At 35.0% G+C, this 19,642-nt stretch overlaps 1 protein-coding gene across 22 annotated transcripts in view; it reads right to left on the bottom strand.

The window, feature by feature from the left end:
• C2CD5 (C2 calcium dependent domain containing 5) overlaps positions 1 to 19,642 on the bottom strand; it is a 97,674-nt gene that overhangs the window by 15,362 nt on the left and 62,670 nt on the right. For all 22 annotated transcript variants that reach the window (XM_059402811.1, XM_059402818.1, XM_059402815.1 and 19 more), the window contains 10 exons: positions 19,386 to 19,577; positions 15,249 to 15,435; positions 11,314 to 11,478; positions 7,276 to 7,416; positions 5,082 to 5,145; positions 4,168 to 4,229; positions 3,852 to 3,950; positions 3,295 to 3,384; positions 2,715 to 2,802; positions 1,682 to 1,768 (listed from right to left, as the gene is read on the bottom strand). In XM_059402811.1, coding sequence (XP_059258794.1) covers positions 1,682 to 1,768; positions 2,715 to 2,802; positions 3,295 to 3,384; positions 3,852 to 3,950; positions 4,168 to 4,229; positions 5,082 to 5,145; positions 7,276 to 7,416; positions 11,314 to 11,478; positions 15,249 to 15,435; positions 19,386 to 19,577 — 1,175 coding nt within the window. The remainder of the gene's footprint in view (positions 1 to 1,681; positions 1,769 to 2,714; positions 2,803 to 3,294; positions 3,385 to 3,851; positions 3,951 to 4,167; positions 4,230 to 5,081; positions 5,146 to 7,275; positions 7,417 to 11,313; positions 11,479 to 15,248; positions 15,436 to 19,385; positions 19,578 to 19,642) is intronic.

Below are 19,642 nucleotides of genomic sequence, written 5' to 3'. Positions count from 1 at the left end.
GATTAACAAGGTAAAGCTGAGGTAACAGGGGCCCAATATCCATAAATGTATATACCTATATATTAGCAATTGATCAAATCTTTTTGCTATTATTGATTAGATTTTTGGTTTTGATTCTGTTCATATCCCACCCCTTGCTCTGGAGGATAAGGATAAATGAAATGATCTTAAAAGTGATCTGGAATTAACCCTGTGTTAAATATAAGTTTCTGAAAAAAAAAATACAAGTTTCTATATAAAGTAGAAGTTTTTAAAAAATATTCTGTCTAGTCAGTTCTAAGGAAGATTCTACACATTTTTTTTTTGTTCTGGAAGCTAGATTTAATTTACAAATTGAACTCAAATTATCTTTGGATTTAATTTTTTCCTCTCTGTTTTTTCAAGGAGTTCAACTATGCTAAAATTCTCTATGGAGTTCTAAATTAGAATTTTAATATAGATTAAAAAAGAAAGTGGACCACAGTTACCATGTTAGAAAGTTCAGAATATAAAAGTAGCTTATATTTCATCTTCAAAATATGAGACAAGATCTATTTACCTAGATAAACAGGGCTTGCACTGATTTAGTAAAGACTCTACTAATATACAATGTGACTATAAAACTATTCTGTATCATAACAAATTTGGTACCAAACTGAGAAGTATAAATCATAAAAAAATTTTCCTTATATTATAAAATATAAATGCTAGAAAAGCCAATTTGGTTTGAAATAACAAATGCATCATTTCTCAGAATTAAAAAATTATGAAAAAACACAAACCACATGTATTATATATGTAATGCTACAAAATAAGGTACAGTAATTCTGAATAATTCAATTATAATTCATAATTATAAGTAATTCTTATAATACAAATTGTCCTGAAATCAGAAAAGAAATAGAAAATACTACCTCCCATTTTTCACCAAAGACTGTACAGATCTAAGTAGATTTGTTGCTATTAAGCTGAGACTATCATTCTGCATTTGAAAATATGGCAGTATCTTTTAAGTACACAACAATGTTCCTCAATAATAAGCAAGACGCTCTAAAGACAGCTCATCCCTTTTTCACTTGTACTATCCCCAACCCAAACCTCTCTCCACATCTTTTTAAAAAGATTTTATTTATTTATTTGACAGGGAGAAAAAGATCACAAGTAGGTAGAGAGGCAGGCAAAGAGGGGGAAACAGGCTCCCAGCTGAGCAGAGAGCCCGATGCAGGGTTCAATCCCAGAACCCTGAGACCATGACCCAAGCAGAAGGCAGAGGCTTAACCCACTGAGCCACCGAGGCGCCCCTCTCCACATCTCTTCTGAAGAAAATCAGTATTTTGTTGTCTAAAAAATTTAAAAATTTTTGTAAAATTTTGATTGTGACTGGAAAAAACCTTACCAGATATAAATACCAATATATCACGAGGGAAATCCAGAGTTCTGAAAATAAAACTTTAATGCATTTGAAGTATAAGAATGGAATATCACAAGAAGCATTACCTTAATAATTTATGATGAGATTACTTGAGAAATTAAAATAAGAGGAATATTACTCTCTCCCCTGCATGAACATGAAGAAACAGACAATGAGGGAATGAAGAATAAATCTTCAGCTCAACATTAAGTAAGACTGCCTACAATGAAGAAGTAAAAGGAACTAGAAACTAGGATTTATTTGTGTTTGCATTTCCCTCACTTAACCAACCTTTAGCTGGTGGAAAAGGATGAGAAGGAAGTGAATCTGAACAGAGCTCCAGCGGAAACTGTAGAAGTTCTTCATTATCTGTAGAGGCTTGAGAGGCAAGAAAAACACTGGTTATTTAGTAATGATCTAGAATTAATTATTTTTAATTAAGAATCTGGGATAAAACATGTATTTCTTCCAATCCAATTTATTCTGGTTATTTTCCTCTTTGTTACTCCCCTGGAGACCCTTCCTTCACCTGCACAATGTTGAGAGATGCTATCTTCCCTGCTAGGACTGTTGTGAAGCCTTGGAAAAATATTAAGTATAAATCTCTTAGCACAATGCCTTCCAAACAGTAAGAATTCAATAACAACCATTATTATCCTATTCTTTGTACCATACTGGTTCTATGATACGTAAACCAGCTATTTTCTATCCTCCTTTATAAATATCTGAATGCAATCGTTAAATACATCTCTATTTGACATTAATTCAATGCTATACATGTAGAATGTAATCAACTATAAAAATTTTAGACTAATCACGAGTATTTTATTTAGCTGGTTTAAGTCCTTAAATATTAGAAAGCATACTATTTCCCTCTCCTTTTTTTCAGAACACATTAGCAGTTTTTAAATTGGGAGTTTCTTTGGGATATATTGAGAATGGTACTTCCTAGATTTTACTGGATAAAGGACAACTCCAAGGATCTTTCCTAAGAAAAACACATGGTGCTAACTACATCAGTAGGTTCTCAGATGCCTTGGGGACCTCCCTAAAGGTCCTGGGACAGAAACCTCTAAATTACTGCAGAATATGCTATAACCAAAATCTAAAAAATGGCAGCACTCTCTATGTAAATAAAATAAACACCAGTCAACCACCTATTCACATGTGAAAAATACCAAGTCAACCACAAAGTTACCTTGATAAACAGAAAAAGTGACAGTAACTCTTCTTCAAGAAACAAGTCATTTATTTAATCTACCTTTTTCACTGAACTATAACTGTAGACAAACATGAACTATGTTCCCATCCATCATAGGTTTACCTCTTTGCAATGACTTTTCAACATGTGTTTTTGTGGTCTGTAAAGCCTGATTTTTATCAAAAGTTATTGCAACTGCTGTGACTGTTACCTAGAATTACAGAAACAATATGATTAGCAAAATAATCATTGACAAAATAAGTTTCTCACAGATCTTCCTCAGTAATCTTCTTCAGTAATGGAACAATTTATATTAACTAACTAATTTGGTTTTCTGGTTAAGATTCTCAGCCAAAATTACAGAAAACCTCAGATATTTAGACTACAACTGAGTCTGCCATATATACCTAAACCTAAATATTCCAGAAAGAACTGAAGTACCTTCTCTAAAACATAGGGACTGAAGAAATCCCGTGTAAGTACGCATCCTATTACATATATGCCAGAAATGAGATTCTACCTTTGATAATTCAGAATTTAGAAAAATAAAACATATGTGGTCTGATTCATTCTAGTATGTTTGTTTAAAAATATTTTGAAGTAAAATCCTTTATATTTATTCAGTTATGGCAGATTTATAATATTAAAACAGATCAGATAAAAGTCAGAAATTTTCTTTAACAATAAACCGAATCTTAATTACCTGTATTAGTTCATCTTCAGGCAGAGATACTGTAAAATTTACGTGGCAAAGGCAGCAGGGGATCATAGACCGCAGTTTAAAATACAGGCTCTACATAATAGAATATATTAGTAATATCACTTCTTTCCATTTAAAAATTTTTTTAAACTGATTTTCCACTGCACATTATATCATGGCAAAAGAAAAGTTTTAAAAGATTAAAGCAAAGCTGGTCCACTTCTATTTTGTGTACTCTTAGATTATTTTAAATAATAATAAAAGATTTAATCATATTATCACTAAGTCATAAAAATATGACAAAGATTTTTAAAAATTTACACATATGCAATACATTTCTTTGAAGCTTAAAGTTATAAAATAACTTAAAATATATTTAATCATGTGGCATATGAAGATGGAGAGCACAACTTTAGCATTTTACCAGATGAGAGAGTTAAGATTAATATAATATGTAAATAAAAATCATTCAGCCCACAACTGTGTAAGATATTCCAGATAATATATACTTTTCTTTTTTAACTGCATATTTAATTAAAATATAGTCAAAATGTTCCTACCTTGAGCAAATTTTCACAGAGATCATTAAAGTTCTTATTAAGGGCTTGATTAGTCAGGTTAAGGCTGCTTAATCGGATTACTCTTACTGATGTGAACATCTAAATATGGGGAGATATAATAGCATGACATTTTATTATTTTTATCTAAATACTGTGACAGTTGATAAAACTGCCAAATAATGAGTAATAACAAATAATGTGGTATGAAAAAGGCTAACATTTTAGTTGCAATAAGGTGGTCAAAGAGAAAACATATTAAGAAGGAACTTGCTAAAATCATAAATGTTGTAGTTGCTTAAAATTATGAAAGGTTTACCTGTATTTCAGATGTCCAGTTATTTATACCAGGCATAATCTCTGTATTACAACTATAAAAGCCTGTCAAAATAAATCATAGTTAAACTATATGATATTATTTTATCTATTTTTATGTTAAAGAATAACATTTTTCACTTATTACATGGAATTCTAACTATAAGATCCATTTATTCTTTTTTCTAAAACACTAGACTTTCAGTAAACTTTAGACCATCTTAATAAATTATGAGTTTGGGTTTTTTTTTTTTTAATGTATTAACATGAAAGGATTAAAAATCAGTCTACCTAGAAGTACCTGGGTGGTTCAAGTCAGTTAAGCATCTGACTCTCACAGCCCTGAGATCAAGCCTCACAAGCTCTGTGCTCAGTGAGGAGTCTGCTTGATATCCTCTCCGCTTCCCTCTCTGCTCCTTCCCCTGCTCATGTAGATGAGCTCTCTTCTGGGTTTGAGCCCGGCATCGAGGTTCCCTGCTCAGCGGGAAGCCCGCTTCTCCTTCTCCCCTGCTTGTGTTCCCTCTCTCGCTGTGTCCCCGTCAAATAAATAAAATCTTTGAAAAACAAATTAAATAAGTAAATAAAAAATAAAGATAAAAATCTAGTTCACCTGCATTTTTTTTTTTTTAAGATTTTAGTTTTTAGCCATCTCTAACATTGGGCTCGAAATTACAATCCCAAGATCAAGAGTCACATGCTCTATTGAGTGAGCCGGTCAGGCACCCATTCAGTTCACCTAAGTTCTAACATAAGTAATTGTAAACTATGTTTTATTAGCCTTGGAGCAGCAAAGTACATGACAGGATGTGACACTGATAAAGCCTTTAAAATAAATTTAGTATTACTATAATAATTTATGAACTAAAATATTGACATATAAAACGAATCTCATCTCAAAAGTATGTTTTTTCTGTTCACCTGAAGGAGGAGGAACATCAGTAAGCAGAGAATGTACATCTTCCATAGCATCTGTGTCATCAATCTGAAAATAAAAGGGTTAGAACTATTGTGTAAGTACTAAATGTATAATAACTTCAAATTTTTAAAAAAGCATTGTTTTTATTATTTACTAAATAGAAAACATAAGAGTCAAGAAAAAGTGGAGCCATTTTCCCCTAAATTAAAATACAAAACTTGAAAAAAAAAAGTTCTGGGTGCCTGGGTGGCTCAGCTGGTTAAGCAATTGCCTTCAGCTCAGGTCATGATCCTGGAGTACCAGGATCGAGTCCCACATAGGGCTCCCAGCTCCACAGGGAGTCTGAGTCTCTGACCTTCTGCTCTCTCTCTCTCTCTCTCAAATAAAAAAATAGAATCTTAAAAAAGAAAAAAGTTCTATTATCTGTAAATTTCTCCACATTACTTATTATAAATACTTCTAAGTAAATATTTCACATTATAAAGTATACTCAGTTAAAAAAAAAAGAGAGAGCCTTTTCTCAAGCCTTTATGAGTACATGTTTCAAAAGGCTTATACAGATATAAACAATTATCTCTACTTGTATAAGTTAATAAAGGCAATTTAAAAAGATCTTTTGACTTACATACAAAACTGCTTTAAAACTAAATTACATAGGGATAATTAAAGGCATAGCTAAGAAAAATAAATCCAAATCCTATTTTTCTTATTCACAATTCACAATATTCCATTGTGAATAATAAATAGTGAAACCATCCAACTAGACATATGCTGACATTCATCTATACAGCAGGAATCTGACTGACTCTCACACACTTCAAGTGTCCCTTCACATTACCGTTGAGACTTGAAGAACCATTTTTAACTTTACCGTAGCTATCCAGTCACGGCCATATCTCGGCCCACTATTCCCAAAAACATTCCACACCCAGTTCCAACTACAATGTCCTGTCTGTTCCCTCTCGTACTGAATCTGCACCTTCCTCTCAGCCTTCTACCCAGATCTGAAGCACTTTCACTCTCTACTTAGCCAGGATCTAGGACCATAAAGATCAATAATGCTCTAGAATGTTAAACAGATTCCTGGGGCCTACTTTGAAATTTTCATTTAGTTAATTTTCATTTACTAGGTCTGAAGTACGGGCTCCAGAATTTGCATTTCTTACAAGATTCCAGATGGTGCTGATGCTATCTAGGCAGTCACAGCACACTTTGAGTAGCACTACCCCAAAAAGTACCCTAGCACCTTTTACCTCCTCAGTCTGACATTTTCTTTTACCAACCTCCAATTTTTGTTCATTCTCAGACTGTAGAAAAATATGAGAAACAGGCAAACATCCATATAGTCTGAGTTTTCTACAAGTCAACACTCTCACCTCAGTTCAGTCTTGTGCATTTCCCATGGCTGACATCCTAATCACGTCCTATAGGCACTGTTCTAGATTCTTCAAATGTCTAACCCCATCCCCAAAAAATTCTACCATGAGCTTCCTGCTTTACTAAAGTAAAGGCATCTGATGTTTTTCTCTCAACTGGAACCTTACCAGAACATTTCTGAGTATCCTCAATTATTTTCCTTTCCTTAATACCAAAGGAAGATCATTTATCCCCATTGAAGCTAACTGTTTATAGGGCAGGGCAAAGGGAGCAGACTTGCGAGGCAGGAGGCTCCATAGATCTTCCATGCCACATTTATTCTCCAGGAAAGGTCTGAGTGTATTTTTATAATGGAAGCTCAACCATACCTTCTGAATTCAGTAAGAAAACACTATACTCAGAATTTGTAGTGCTATTATACACATGTGAAAGGATACAATTATACTAACATGTTATATAACACATGAAGCAAGTAAATACAGTAAATCAAAAAACAGCACTTTAAATTCATTCAAGTTTACAAAAATAGCTCTAAGAATTAAACATTATTTTTTTAGTTTAGGCATTATCTTAATTTTATTTCAACCCATACATTAATTTTTCCAAAACCACCTGCATTATTGTACCTGGGCTTAATCAAAAAATATATTACCAACTTCTAATATTTTCAAATTTGCTATAATTTCTATAATAAACCTTTTGTATATTTACAGCAGTTGCAATAATACAAAATCACGTCACATCAATTTAGGATCTGATTGTAACAATATACATCTTATCTTCCAAAAACTTTGAGAAATTAATCTAAAGCAGTAATACCTCCAACACAAAAGCATCTTTTTTCCCATGTGAAAGGTCCAATTCCGTAACTTCATCAGAGCTTTCTGACTGAGATCTTAAAAGTCTTGAGCGCTGTCTAGGTTCTGGGATGGGTGATCCTATAATCTCTTCAGATATATCCTAAAAGAAATACATTTGCTTTATGTCATATGAGATAGTCTTTTTCAGTTTTGGCGTTATTATTTAAACTGTAGACTTTTTTTCTTTTTACTCAAGTATAATGGACATATAACATTATATTAGTTTCAGATATATAACATGATTTCATACTTATACACTTCAGTTTGATTTTAAATTTTTATATTAATAAATATCTGTAGAGAAGAAGTCTAAAAAATATATTCACAGCCTATATTTAATTTTAACTTTCATAACTAATTAGTCTTTTATAGAGTACACGGATATTCCTTTTATCAATAATAGCAGCCTGGCTACACCTATCCATAAACATATAGGACTGCCAACTAGCAAGGCAATACTGACATCTAGTGTACAGAGAGGACACCACAACGAGTAGGGAACTGGCAGTCCTTTCAAATCAAAAGGTATTTTCTCTTTTTTTTAAAGATTTTATTTATTTATTTGACAGACAGAGATCACAAGTAGGCAGAGAGGCAGGCAGAGAGAGAGAGAGAGAGGGAAGCAGGCTTCCTGCGGAGCAGAGAGCCCGATGCGGGGCTCAATCCCAGGACGAAGGCAGCAGCCCAAACCACTGAGCCACCCAGGCGCCCCTCAAAAGGTATTTTCTACTCAGCATTTAAAAGACCGAAAAGCCCAGAAAAAATTAAAAATGTAGTCTCCGAAAAGGATTCTCACCTTTTTTATTTTTTCTTATCCAGTGGTAATTTTTCAAAGCTCCACATAATAAAATGAGGACTATGATAAATGTGTGCATGTATACATAATACATATATTATGCAGGTATTTGCTGTATAACTAATTAAGGTAAATAAACTTTGGTAGCTACAACAATGATCTTATTGAGGTCAGTGTATGGTGTGACCCCATATGGGTTTGCAAGCTTTTACCTACTACTACACAGTCAAAGATCAGAGCCAACCAGAGATTCTAAATATCTGTTGGCTACAAGGACTATCAGAATGTGAATACGTGAGCACAAATGCAAAAAACATAGCCTATTGTTGGCATAACAAAGCTATGTTTAAAAAAAAAAAAAAAAGAGAGAGTATAAGAATTTCTTTTCAAAATGAAGCTTTAAATGTTCATCACTAGTGCATACCTTACATAAGACTACCACAATTTGGGGGCACCTGGGTGGCTCAGTAGGTTAAAGCCTCTGCCTTCGGCTCTGGTCATGATCCTAGGGTCCTGGGATTGAGCCCCGCATTGAGCTCTCTACTTAGCAGGGAGCCTGCTTCCTCCTCACTTTCTCTGCCTGCCTCTCTGCCTACTTGTGATCTCTGTCAAATAAATAAAGTATTAAAAAAAAGAGAGACTATCACAATTTCATAATAGTGATCTATAAAGCAATTCTACATTCATTTCTCTTATTTATACCCCAAATTAACTTGCCCTGTATAATTCTGACAGGGTGCCTATTATAACGCCTATAAAATGAGAAAGAGCTTTACTTCAGAGGTAAAGCAGTTTGCCTGGGCTTGAAAACTACTTTAAGTGATAAACCTACCCAGTGCAATGCTCTTCCCACTAGATAACACCTTTCTTTTTATAATTTTTAATAGTTTAAGATTTGGTTATGCTTCTGTCATTATATTATGGACCTCATGAAAGCAACTATCCAGGATTTAATATATCTCAGATTCATAATGAAATTTCACCACTGGTCCTGTTTGTTATTCTGAAAGTTTTGCACCTTTTGATACCTTTGTTTGCCTGAATTATCTCCAGTTAAGTGGTACTACATCTCTGCATTTGAAAGATTTTTCAGTGCTGAGAAAAAAAAAAAAATCAAACAAGAACATTCACTTCAGCTGGAGCTACCTTCCTAAGACAAGAAACACACTGATCCACATTTTCAGGGTGGGCATACATTCTCTCAGAAGAAGAAAAGATGAAACTGTAATATGACTAGTGACCTACTACACTGACTTTGTCAAACAAATTCTGAGATGTTATGCTAAAATAAGGAGAGACATATTAGAAAATTCATAAGCTAGTCTTTTTGTGGAAATACAGTCGTATTCAATACATTAAATCTAGATATGCTGAAATTTTAAGAATCGTGACAGATTTATTCCCCCCTCTGAAAAGCTCAATAAATATTTATTGACTAGAAGAAATAATTTAATTCACATTCTCTAAATATGTTGGACTTTAAAAGGCTCATAAAGCCAGACAGACATGTAAAAGCTAAGTGCAGTAATATGGAACAAGCCCTATGACAGAAGCACATACAGAAACACCAGGAATGTAACGGAGGAGGGGGTCAATTCTTCCTGTGGGAGGTCAGCATGGTAAGTACATAGTTGATGAACACTGGTAAGCAAGAGTTCAGGTTCTTTCATGAAGCCCTAACATAAAGCTTTGCAAATTATTCTCCCCAAGAGGCATAAACACTATTTGTCAAATATCAAAACATAATTATAAAAGAAAAATAATGTACTGCCAACAAGCAGTCAGTAGTGTTGTGTGGAAAACTTTTACAATGGCTATTTAAACATATATTAACACATCAACTTCCTTAGTGAATTTAAAGAAGCTCTGTATCAGCACTGTTCAACAGAAATACAAAGCACACCTCGTAGGTAATAAAATCAAAAAGAAACAAAGTCAATTTTAATAAAATACTTAATTCACTATATCCAAAAGATTATACTTTCAACATGTAATTAATATAAAAAGATACTTGAGATAACTTATATTTTTTTTCTATTAAGTCTTCAAAATCCAGTGTGTATTTTATGCTGATAGCACCCTTCAGTTCAGACCAGAAACATACCAAGTGCTCTATAGTCACATGTGACCGCTATCTACCACCACTGTATCTTTGAAATTCCTCTCAGCTGAACTCTGTGAGAAAGCTGCAAGTCTGAAGTTAAGAATGCAGATGCACTGTCCCAGATAACCAACCAAAATTCAATAGTGTGTATAAAATCAAATAATCACCATAATAATGTTATCCAAACACTTTCTTTGTACTGAAGTATTTCATGATTGGACACTCATAAGAAAACAAATAGATTCTTTCTAACTCCAACACTTCTTTCCTTCAATTCAGACTCTGGCTATGAGACACCCTCAGAGTAAGAGACACTGTGACACCTCCTACACACTTAGTATCAAAGACTGCCTATGAAAGTGGCAGGTAGGAAAATCCTGAGAAAGAAGCTAAAATGAAAAATGGTGTAGGGGCGCCTGGGTGGCTCAGTGGGTTAAGCCGCTGCCTTCGGCTCAGTTCATGATCTCAGAGTCCTGGGATCGAGTCCCGCATCGGGCTCTCTGCTCAGCAGAGAGCCTGCTTCCCTCTCTCTCTCTCTGCCTGCCTCTCCATCTACTTGTGATTTCTCTCTGTCAAATAAACAAATAAAATCTTTTAAAAAAAAAAAAAAAGAAAGAAAGAAAAATGGTGTATTCTTTCCCATTTTAAGCATATAAATAAGAAATCTTTCTTTTAACTAAAAATGAACATTCAAACCATTTATTTCATCAAGAGGATACTACTAGAAAGAACTGTTCCAGGCCTCAGAAATACAGTCCCCCAAGGGAGTTTTATTCTACTAGGAATAACAAGCAATGACAAATAGAAAAAACGTATTTCTTTGGGTTTACACACACTCACAAGAGAAACAAAAAACAAACAAAAAGGGGGGATGGGGGTTATCAAAAATTGATGGAAGAAAACAATTTTCAAATAAGGCAGTCAGAGTCAGCTCCCTAAAAGGAGACATTTGAGCATGAATGTAAAGAAAGGTGAAAAGAATGAGTAATGAGGACAGCAAAAAAAAAATATTTTATGTCCAAAATAAAATCACGCCAAAACAAGCTAACCCCTAAACAATAACTTACATAGTCACAATGTGGATTTATTTCACTTACCGGAGGATTGATTTCATATAATTCTTTATTCTTGGCAATTGTGTCATTTATCTTCTTTTGCATATGCGATATATGCTGTTCGTAGGAGCCATCATTAGGAGTCTTCCCAGCAATCTGAATGCCACCAGGCGTTGGTAAAGCTGCTAAATATACACCTGTGGCCGACTTGTAAAAATAATGGGGGAAATAATCAGAAAAAACTATCTAAAGAATAATAGTCCTTAAGTTTTCACATTTATGAAAGAGGTCTTTGCCTTAGAGGAAAAATATAATTAGCATCAGTGCATGTATGGGACGTACATTGGAAGAGTGCAGAAACACGTAACTGGTAACAGGAATTGGTTGCTTCTGGCGAGAATCCTGGGTAGGCAGGTGGCCAGCATTGAAAGAAGGATTTGCTTTTCACTGCATACCCAACAGCACTTTTCACTGCATACCCAACAGCCCTTTTCAATTTCTACCTTATGATTGTAAAAAATAAACTGCATTGAAAAATAGTGTAGAAAAAAAAAGTTTAAAAGTTGTTGAAAAGTAAATGTTTCATGATTGATTAAATAATGTCCCTTTAAAGTGACAAAGTAAAAGGGAAAATTTTGCAAAGCCAGTGAAGAAACTGAACTTCAAAAAGGACAGGAAACTTACTCAAGATCATACTGTCAATAAACGTCGAGAAGAGATTTGAATATGTTTCTCATTCTAAAATCCAAGAACCTGGGACACCTGGGTGGATCAGTTGGTTACGTATCTGCCTTCAGCCCAGGTCACAATCCTGGGCTTCAGGACCTCAGGCTCCGTACTCAGCAGGGAGCCTGCTTCGCCCTCTCTTTCTCCCCCTCCCTCTTGCTTGTGGGATCTTTCTGTCTCAAGTTTAAAAAAAAAAAAAAAAATCTAAAGCCCGAGAACTTTTCATGACACCACCCCACTTCATAATTACCAAGAAAGGAAACTACTTAATATAGATTTATTTTAAATAGTTAATTAAATGACTATTAATCTCTGACTCTGTAATGGTACCACATGCCAGCAGTATTAGAAAACTATTAAAGGAAATATGAAACACAGTATTTTCACACACACACACACACACACACACACACACACACACCCTTATGTGCATTTACATTTAAACATGCTTACATAAGCAAAGCAACAAATATATATATATACAAGTATAAATATCAAATTGTTAACATCGAAGAAGTAGAATGCAGACAAGAAAAGACATTTCTTTTAACTCTGGACACTTGTGTATTTTGAACTGTGAAATTTTATTTATTTATTTTTTTTTTTAAAGAAAGTGTATGCAAGTGAGTTGGGGGGGAGCGGAGAGGAGCAGAGAAGGAGAGAGAGAATCTTCAGCAGGCTCCATGCCCTGTTGAGCCAATGCAGGGCTCAGTCTCCTGACCCTGAAATCATGATCTGAGCTGAAATCAAGAGTCAGGCACTCCTGTGTGGGTTATTATTATTCTTTCTAATCAAATGCCAATTTTGTGAAAGTTCATCCTAAAAAGGGTATGATACTCTATGATGATGTCTGTGCAGTAGATGAAACTGATCCTCAGAAGCTCTCTCTCCTGGTTTGTCAGTGCCCATGACTGTGTCTATGACCCAGTCTCTAATACTCAAGCTCAGAACCCTCCTGCCGTATGAAACTTTAGCACACCACCTCTAACATATTCTAACTGTGCTCACTAACAAGGCAACAGTCCAGAAAGCTTGAGAACACAGACTCTGGAATAAGACAGGCCTAGGTTTGAAATTCAGTTCCAGTATATGTAATCATACCACTTTGGACAAGTCTCAATCTATCACAGCATCCATTTCCCCCTCTAATAAAGTAACCTTGCATTCCTTTTGGAGTAGCACAGAGCCAGACACGCAGTAGACATTCATCAGAGATCAATTACCACGGAAGCTACTCCTGGGGCCTTGAGACTTAACTGCACAAGGTAAACCACAGCACAAAGACCAAAATCTCAAACAATTATAATGAGTGTCACTAGTGGTCAAGAAGGAAAAGACTAGCAAGAATCAGAAAAGGCAGTATTTTAGGCAGACATTGAAAAATTACACAAACTAGTTTTCTGGGGCTCAACCACCAGAAGTATTTGATACAGCTGGCACAATGCTTTTTAAATCTTTGGATCTGAATCAAGTCTTAGTTTCACAAACACCCACCAATAATGACAGTTTTGTATTCAGCCAAATTATACATGTTTAATAATTGCTAAGCATGAAAGTTTTTAGATGAATGAATTACAATGAACACTTTCTTCACAAGTTAATCTAGATATCAAATATTTTAATATAAATCAGATTACTTTCATTAATCACTGCAAATTTCTCTTGCTATAGAAATCATGATTACCTGATTAGTTTATCATTATCACACAATTATCCCCTACATACAGCAATTTACATATTTGTAAATGCATGAACAGGAAATAGTTTAGCATTTAATCTACAAATGCATACTGAGAAAAAAAATTTTAAAAAAATTAAAAAAAAAATTCAAGTTCTGTAAATTTCTTTAAATTAAATTTCTATGCATCTCAGAAAGATGGCAGAGAATTCCAATTTGGAAAGTGCCAGTGTCACAGATAAAGATTGTAGCTAGCCAAGTGTCTAAAATAGGAGAGGATTTCCATAAATACTGTTAATCAGTTTCTACCTGGTCAGTATATATTGTGCAGGCACCTAGTTCTCTGGGTCTCAAACAACTTATAAAGACAACTCTTGCTTTCCCCATGATGACTTTTTAGTCAGAACTTCTTTTCTAATAAGACAAGGTGAACATAAAGCTGAGATAAAGACCTTCCCACTTCCTCATAACGTTTCTTTTTCTATTTTTTTAAGTAGGCTCCATGCTGGGCATGGAGCCCAGTGCAGGCTCAGACTCATGATTCTGAGATCAGGACCTGAGCTGGGGTGAAGAGTCAGATGTTCAACCCACTGAAACACCCAGCACCCCTCTACTGCCTCACAATATATCAACACTTAAGAAAAACATACTTAAGAAAAAGAAAAAGAAACACATACTTCATTGCACATTCCACTGTTGACCACAGGAGCACATTTACGATGAAACTTAATTCCATATCCAGCCGTAGGCTGTTTCATATGTATTGCTTTATTTTCTTCCTACGACTAAAGATTATTTTAGCATAGTGGTCCTCCCCCTCAGGAGTGATTGTGCCCCTGCAGGGACATCTGGTAATGTGTGGAAACATTTTTGTTCATCACACTGAAGGGAAGCATTTAGTGGGCGGAGGCCAGGGTGCCTGCTAAACATTCTACAGTGACCACAACAGCCTCCTACAATGAAGAGGGTTCCAGTCCCGAATATCAACTGCGCTGAGGAGAAATCTTGTCTTAGCAATGCATAAAAAATAATAACGTCCAGAAAAATGATGACCCACTTACTAAACAAGCTACACGTAATAATTTTTAGAAATCTCACTATTGGGGCGCCTGGGTGGCTCAGTGGGTTAAGCCGCTGATCAGGTCATGATCTCAGGGTCCTGGGATTGAGTCCCGCATCAGGCTCTCTGCTCTGCAGGGAGCCTGCTTCCTCCTCTCCCTCTCTCTGCCTGCCTGTCTGCCTGCTTGTGATCTCTGTCTGTCAAATAAATAAATAAAATCTTTAAAAAAAAAAAAAAGAAATCTCACTATTGAGATTGTCAGAATATAAAAATATAATATAAATAAATTCTATATAATTTCATTAGTTGAATTTTAAATAATTCATAATTATAAAAATAAAATGTTTAAAAGCCTATAACCCTATTTTTTACTTCCTATAATGTCCCAACCCTTAAAGATCTTAATGCCAGTTTCTTTAAATAAGTCCCTGTAAAAGACTCTTTGAATCACATGAAACAGAATCTATTACAACTACAGGAATCACAAAACAAAACCAAAACATCTAAACTTACCGCTAAGCCCATCAACATATTTTCACCCACTGTGATCTGAATTCTCAGTCCAAATAAAGCATTCATTCCTTTGAGTTTTAGTTTATTCATTAGCTGAGTATGCACTTCATATTCCATAAATGGCAACAGATTACTGATAGCTGTGGCATTTGCTTCTGCCTGTGCTTTCTTTTTCAAGCGACATAACCTGTTAAGGAAAATAATTCAGTCACTAGACAGTATTCCTGGTACTATCTCAAGAAATGTCCAATTTTTAAAACTTTCTATAAGTGTACTTAATTAAAACATTTACTTGTTTCAAATGGGCTTATTAAGTTATATCAATAATCTTTTCTGTCAGTTTTTTCATTGTGTATGCTTTCGCTAAAAGTCCTATCTTAATAAATGAAAAAGAAAAATCTCAAAAATCTCTAGAAATGAAAAAATTACCAGTCAAGATCACTAGAGAATATAATTTAAAATCTTAGGTTTCATAACTCCATGTGGTCATATGATGAATGGACAGCAAAGGAAAAAAGTTAATTTACTCATTCAAAGAACACAAAACTTTCCCTAGCATCTACCATGTGCTAGGCCCTGTTCTAGATAGTGAGCACTAATCAACAAACAAAACACAAAGCCCCCGTTCTCATGGTTATATTCCAGTGGAGGAGGATGGAAATAAACAAAGAAACAAGGTAAGGTTGGATTATGTTGAAGACTCAGGTGTCTGAAGAAAATGAACCAGGTGACGTGAATTGGAATAACTAGAGAGAAGGCCTCACAGGAGAGAGGATACCTGACTTGGGATCTTAAAAACAAGATGGAGCCAAGAAAGCTAGAGAAACACAATTACAGAATGGGGCGGATGTATTAGCAGAACCAAAAGGTGAAGTGAGTAAGGGTGAGAGCAGCATGGATGGGGGTGCAGTTAAACGGGGACATGATCATATTAGGGGCTTACAGGTCATGCTAAGCAATCTGATTTATTCTACCAGCAATGAGAAATTCAGGTATGTTTTTAAGTAGTAACATGATCCAATTTATGTTTTAAGATATCACTTATATCCCTACACAGAACATGGAATAAGGATGACAGAACTGATGAGGAAATGGTAACAAGAAGCAATATAGGTGACAGACAATGACAGCTTAGACTAAAAAGGTAGCAGTAAAGATGAAGGAAAGATCCCCAAACTAACAAAGGGTATTAATGTTAGTAGTTACCAATCTTCAGCTTGAGAGTTCATTAAAAAACAATCACTAGGACCCATCCCCAGAGATTCTCATTCGATAGGTCTGGAGTAGAGCCTGAGAATCGTCATTTCTATAAGTTCTCTCAAGGATGGTGATCCTACTAATCTAGGGATGACACTCTGAAGACTGGTGGACATTAACTCCCTCCTACCTAAAACAAACAAAACACTGGATAAATTATGTATTTCTAAGAATCTTCTTAAAAGCATCACAGGACAAGGGCAAGGGGTTAGTGGAGAGTATAAACATAAGGAGACAGCACAAGGAGGTTCTTTTGTGGTAAGGGAACACAGTTTAGTGTCTTAACTATGGTGGTGGTTACACAAATCTACTTGTGGGATAAAGTTGCATAGAATTATACATATATACACAAATACACAAATGAATGCAAATTTTAAAAAGTGTAAAAACTGAGTAAGGTCTGTAGTATGGTTAACAGTTAACAATGTTAATTAATTGTTAACAATTAATAATGTTAATTTCCTAGTTGATATTCTACTATAGCTGTATAAAATGCCACCAATGAAGGAAGCTGGGTGAAGACTACGCGGGATTCTTTGTACCACTTTTGCAACTTTCTGTGAGCCTATCACAGTCTAAGGAAACAAAACACAATGAATAATAATGAAAAGAAGTAACAGAATAAAAATATTTTTCAGATATTAAAACTATCCATTAAAGAATCAGTCACAGGTTATAACATATAATAAAAGATTTGAAAAAGAACAAAATGAAACTTACAGAATAAAAAAAGATTATCAAAAATTTAAAACCCCAATTATTGGGCTTACTGGAATATTAGAGACAGCTGATGAGAGAATTTAATATAGATATGAAAGTATCCAAAATGTGACATAGACAAAATGACAGAAAATACAGACAAGAGAATAACACAAAAGAGATAGCGAGAAAGTCTAACATTTTTAATTTCAGTATCAAGAAGAAAGAGATGAAACATAGAACTAATATCTAAAAATTGTCTAAAGCACATGAAAGAATCTACAGATTCAAGAATCCCAATATAAAGCAATTAAGATAAAAGAATTCCATACCTAACATTTCACAGGGCAATTGCAGAAAACCAAAGACAAACAGAATAACTCACACATAGCCTGGTTGTGGGGGAGGGGGACAAATAATAAAAGTTAATCTAATAGGTTATTTCTTAATAGTAGTAATGAAAACCAGAAAGCAATGGAAGAGTATCTTCAATGTGCTGCAAGAAAATAAATGGCAGCCCAAAACCTTTTCAAGGTAAGTCAGTATTTTCAGACAAGCAAAATAGACAGTTCACCAGCAGCAGACCCACCAAAATAAATACTAAAGGGTATTAGCAAAAGAAAAACAATCCCAAATAGAAGGTCCAAGATGAAAGCAAATGTAAATAGATGAGAAATACATTTGAAAATAAAACTTGGGGTGCCTGGGTGGCTCAGTGGGTTAAAGCCTCTGCCTTCAGCTCAGTTCATGATCCCAGGGTCCTGGGATCAAGCCCTGCATCGGGCTTTCTGCTCACCACGGAGACTGCTTCCCCCTCTCTCTGCCTGTCTCTCTGCCTACTTATGATCTCTGTCTGTCAAATAAATAAATAAAATCTTAAAAAAGAAAAGAAAACTCAACATGACTTTGTAAAATAACTGATGCAGAGAGGTTAGTCAGGAGGACAGTGTCAAAGAATACCACATTTGGCATGAAGAATTAGACACAGCAAGGAGATCATTAGTTAAAATAAAGAAGGCTAGGGGCGCCTGAGTGGTTCATCAGTTAAGAGTCTGCCTTTGACTCGGGTCATGATCCCAGCGTCCTGGGATCGAGTCCCATATCAGGCTCCTTGCTCAGAGGGGACCCTGCTTCTCCCTCTGCCTGCTGCTCCCCCAGCTTGTGTTCTCTCTCTCTCTGATAAATAAATAATAAATAAATAAGTAAACAAAATCTTTTAAAAATAAATAACAAAATAAAATAAAACAATATAAAATAAAATAAAGAAGGCTAATATGAAAGAAGTGGAGAAAAATCAGTGGTTCAAAAAGTAAATGACACCTACAAGACTTCAAAGTTGGGTATGAAAGTATATGAGTCTGAAGCTCAGCAGAAAGTTCTGGACTAGAGTTGTAAATGTGAGAGTCGCAAACATACAAAAAGCACACAGACCTATAGGAGTTGATGAGTTCAACTGGGGAGAGAGCTTTGAGAAGAGGGTACAGAACCATGGCCTTTCTAGGATCAATAAAAGGAGGAGGAATCAACAAGGAGACTAAGGATTATGCATAAAGGTAGGAAAAACCTGGGGCAGGTTGTGGCAGGAGGCACTATGAAGTCAAGAAGTATGAAGGAGAAAATGATCAACTGTGTGATACTGCTGAGATGTCAAGTAAGAGGAAGACAGAACTGCTCAATGGATTTGGCAACCTGGCAGTAGTTAGTGACCTAGACAGTAACAGCTACTTCCTGCATGACAACCACAATTTATCATGTCCTACTCCAGGACATTTTAAAAGGAACTGTCAACAGCTAAATGAATTAATAAAAGAAACACTAGATGGCATTGTTCTTTAAAAGAAAAAAAATTAATTTCTAAAATGTATTACATAATGTCCTTAAAATAGAGACACATTACTAGCCCACAACAGGTTAATTAGTAATCTTCATAATAATAAATGTCTGTACAGAATTTAAGTGTTTAAAACTGCTTTTGTTTATGAACTTTTTTGAGTTTTACAAAGAGTGTATTCTTCCTCCCAATTTTGTATGTGATTAAACACAAGATTTGGATAGCATTGCCCAGCCTGCCCAGGACCACACAGGTAGGAAAGGAGTACAGCTGACATTTGAAACATGTCTATTTGACTTCATACTCCATAACTCTTTCAAGGACCCTAAGTAGTGTTTGTGTAAATATACCTTGCTTGAATAAGACAACCTTTTCCAATAACGGTTGCATCTATTGGGAGGTCTATAGTTGTAAAGAGAACATCAGGAACTTTTTGTTTCCTGCAGTTATAGCAGTACGTGAGATGAGCTGGGAATGGCATATTTAGTTCATCATATGGTATGTGGCAAAATCCACAGCCAGCAGGCAAATTTTCTTCTAGCCTGTATGAATACACAAAGAAAATAAATGAAGACTTCTTTAAAATTCTATGCATTTTTTTCAAAAA

The sequence above is a fragment of the Mustela nigripes genome, chromosome 6, assembly GCF_022355385.1.
Source record: "Mustela nigripes isolate SB6536 chromosome 6, MUSNIG.SB6536, whole genome shotgun sequence".
NCBI classification, from domain to species: domain Eukaryota; kingdom Metazoa; phylum Chordata; class Mammalia; order Carnivora; family Mustelidae; genus Mustela; species Mustela nigripes.
This window is presented reverse-complemented; position numbering and strand designations above follow the sequence as displayed.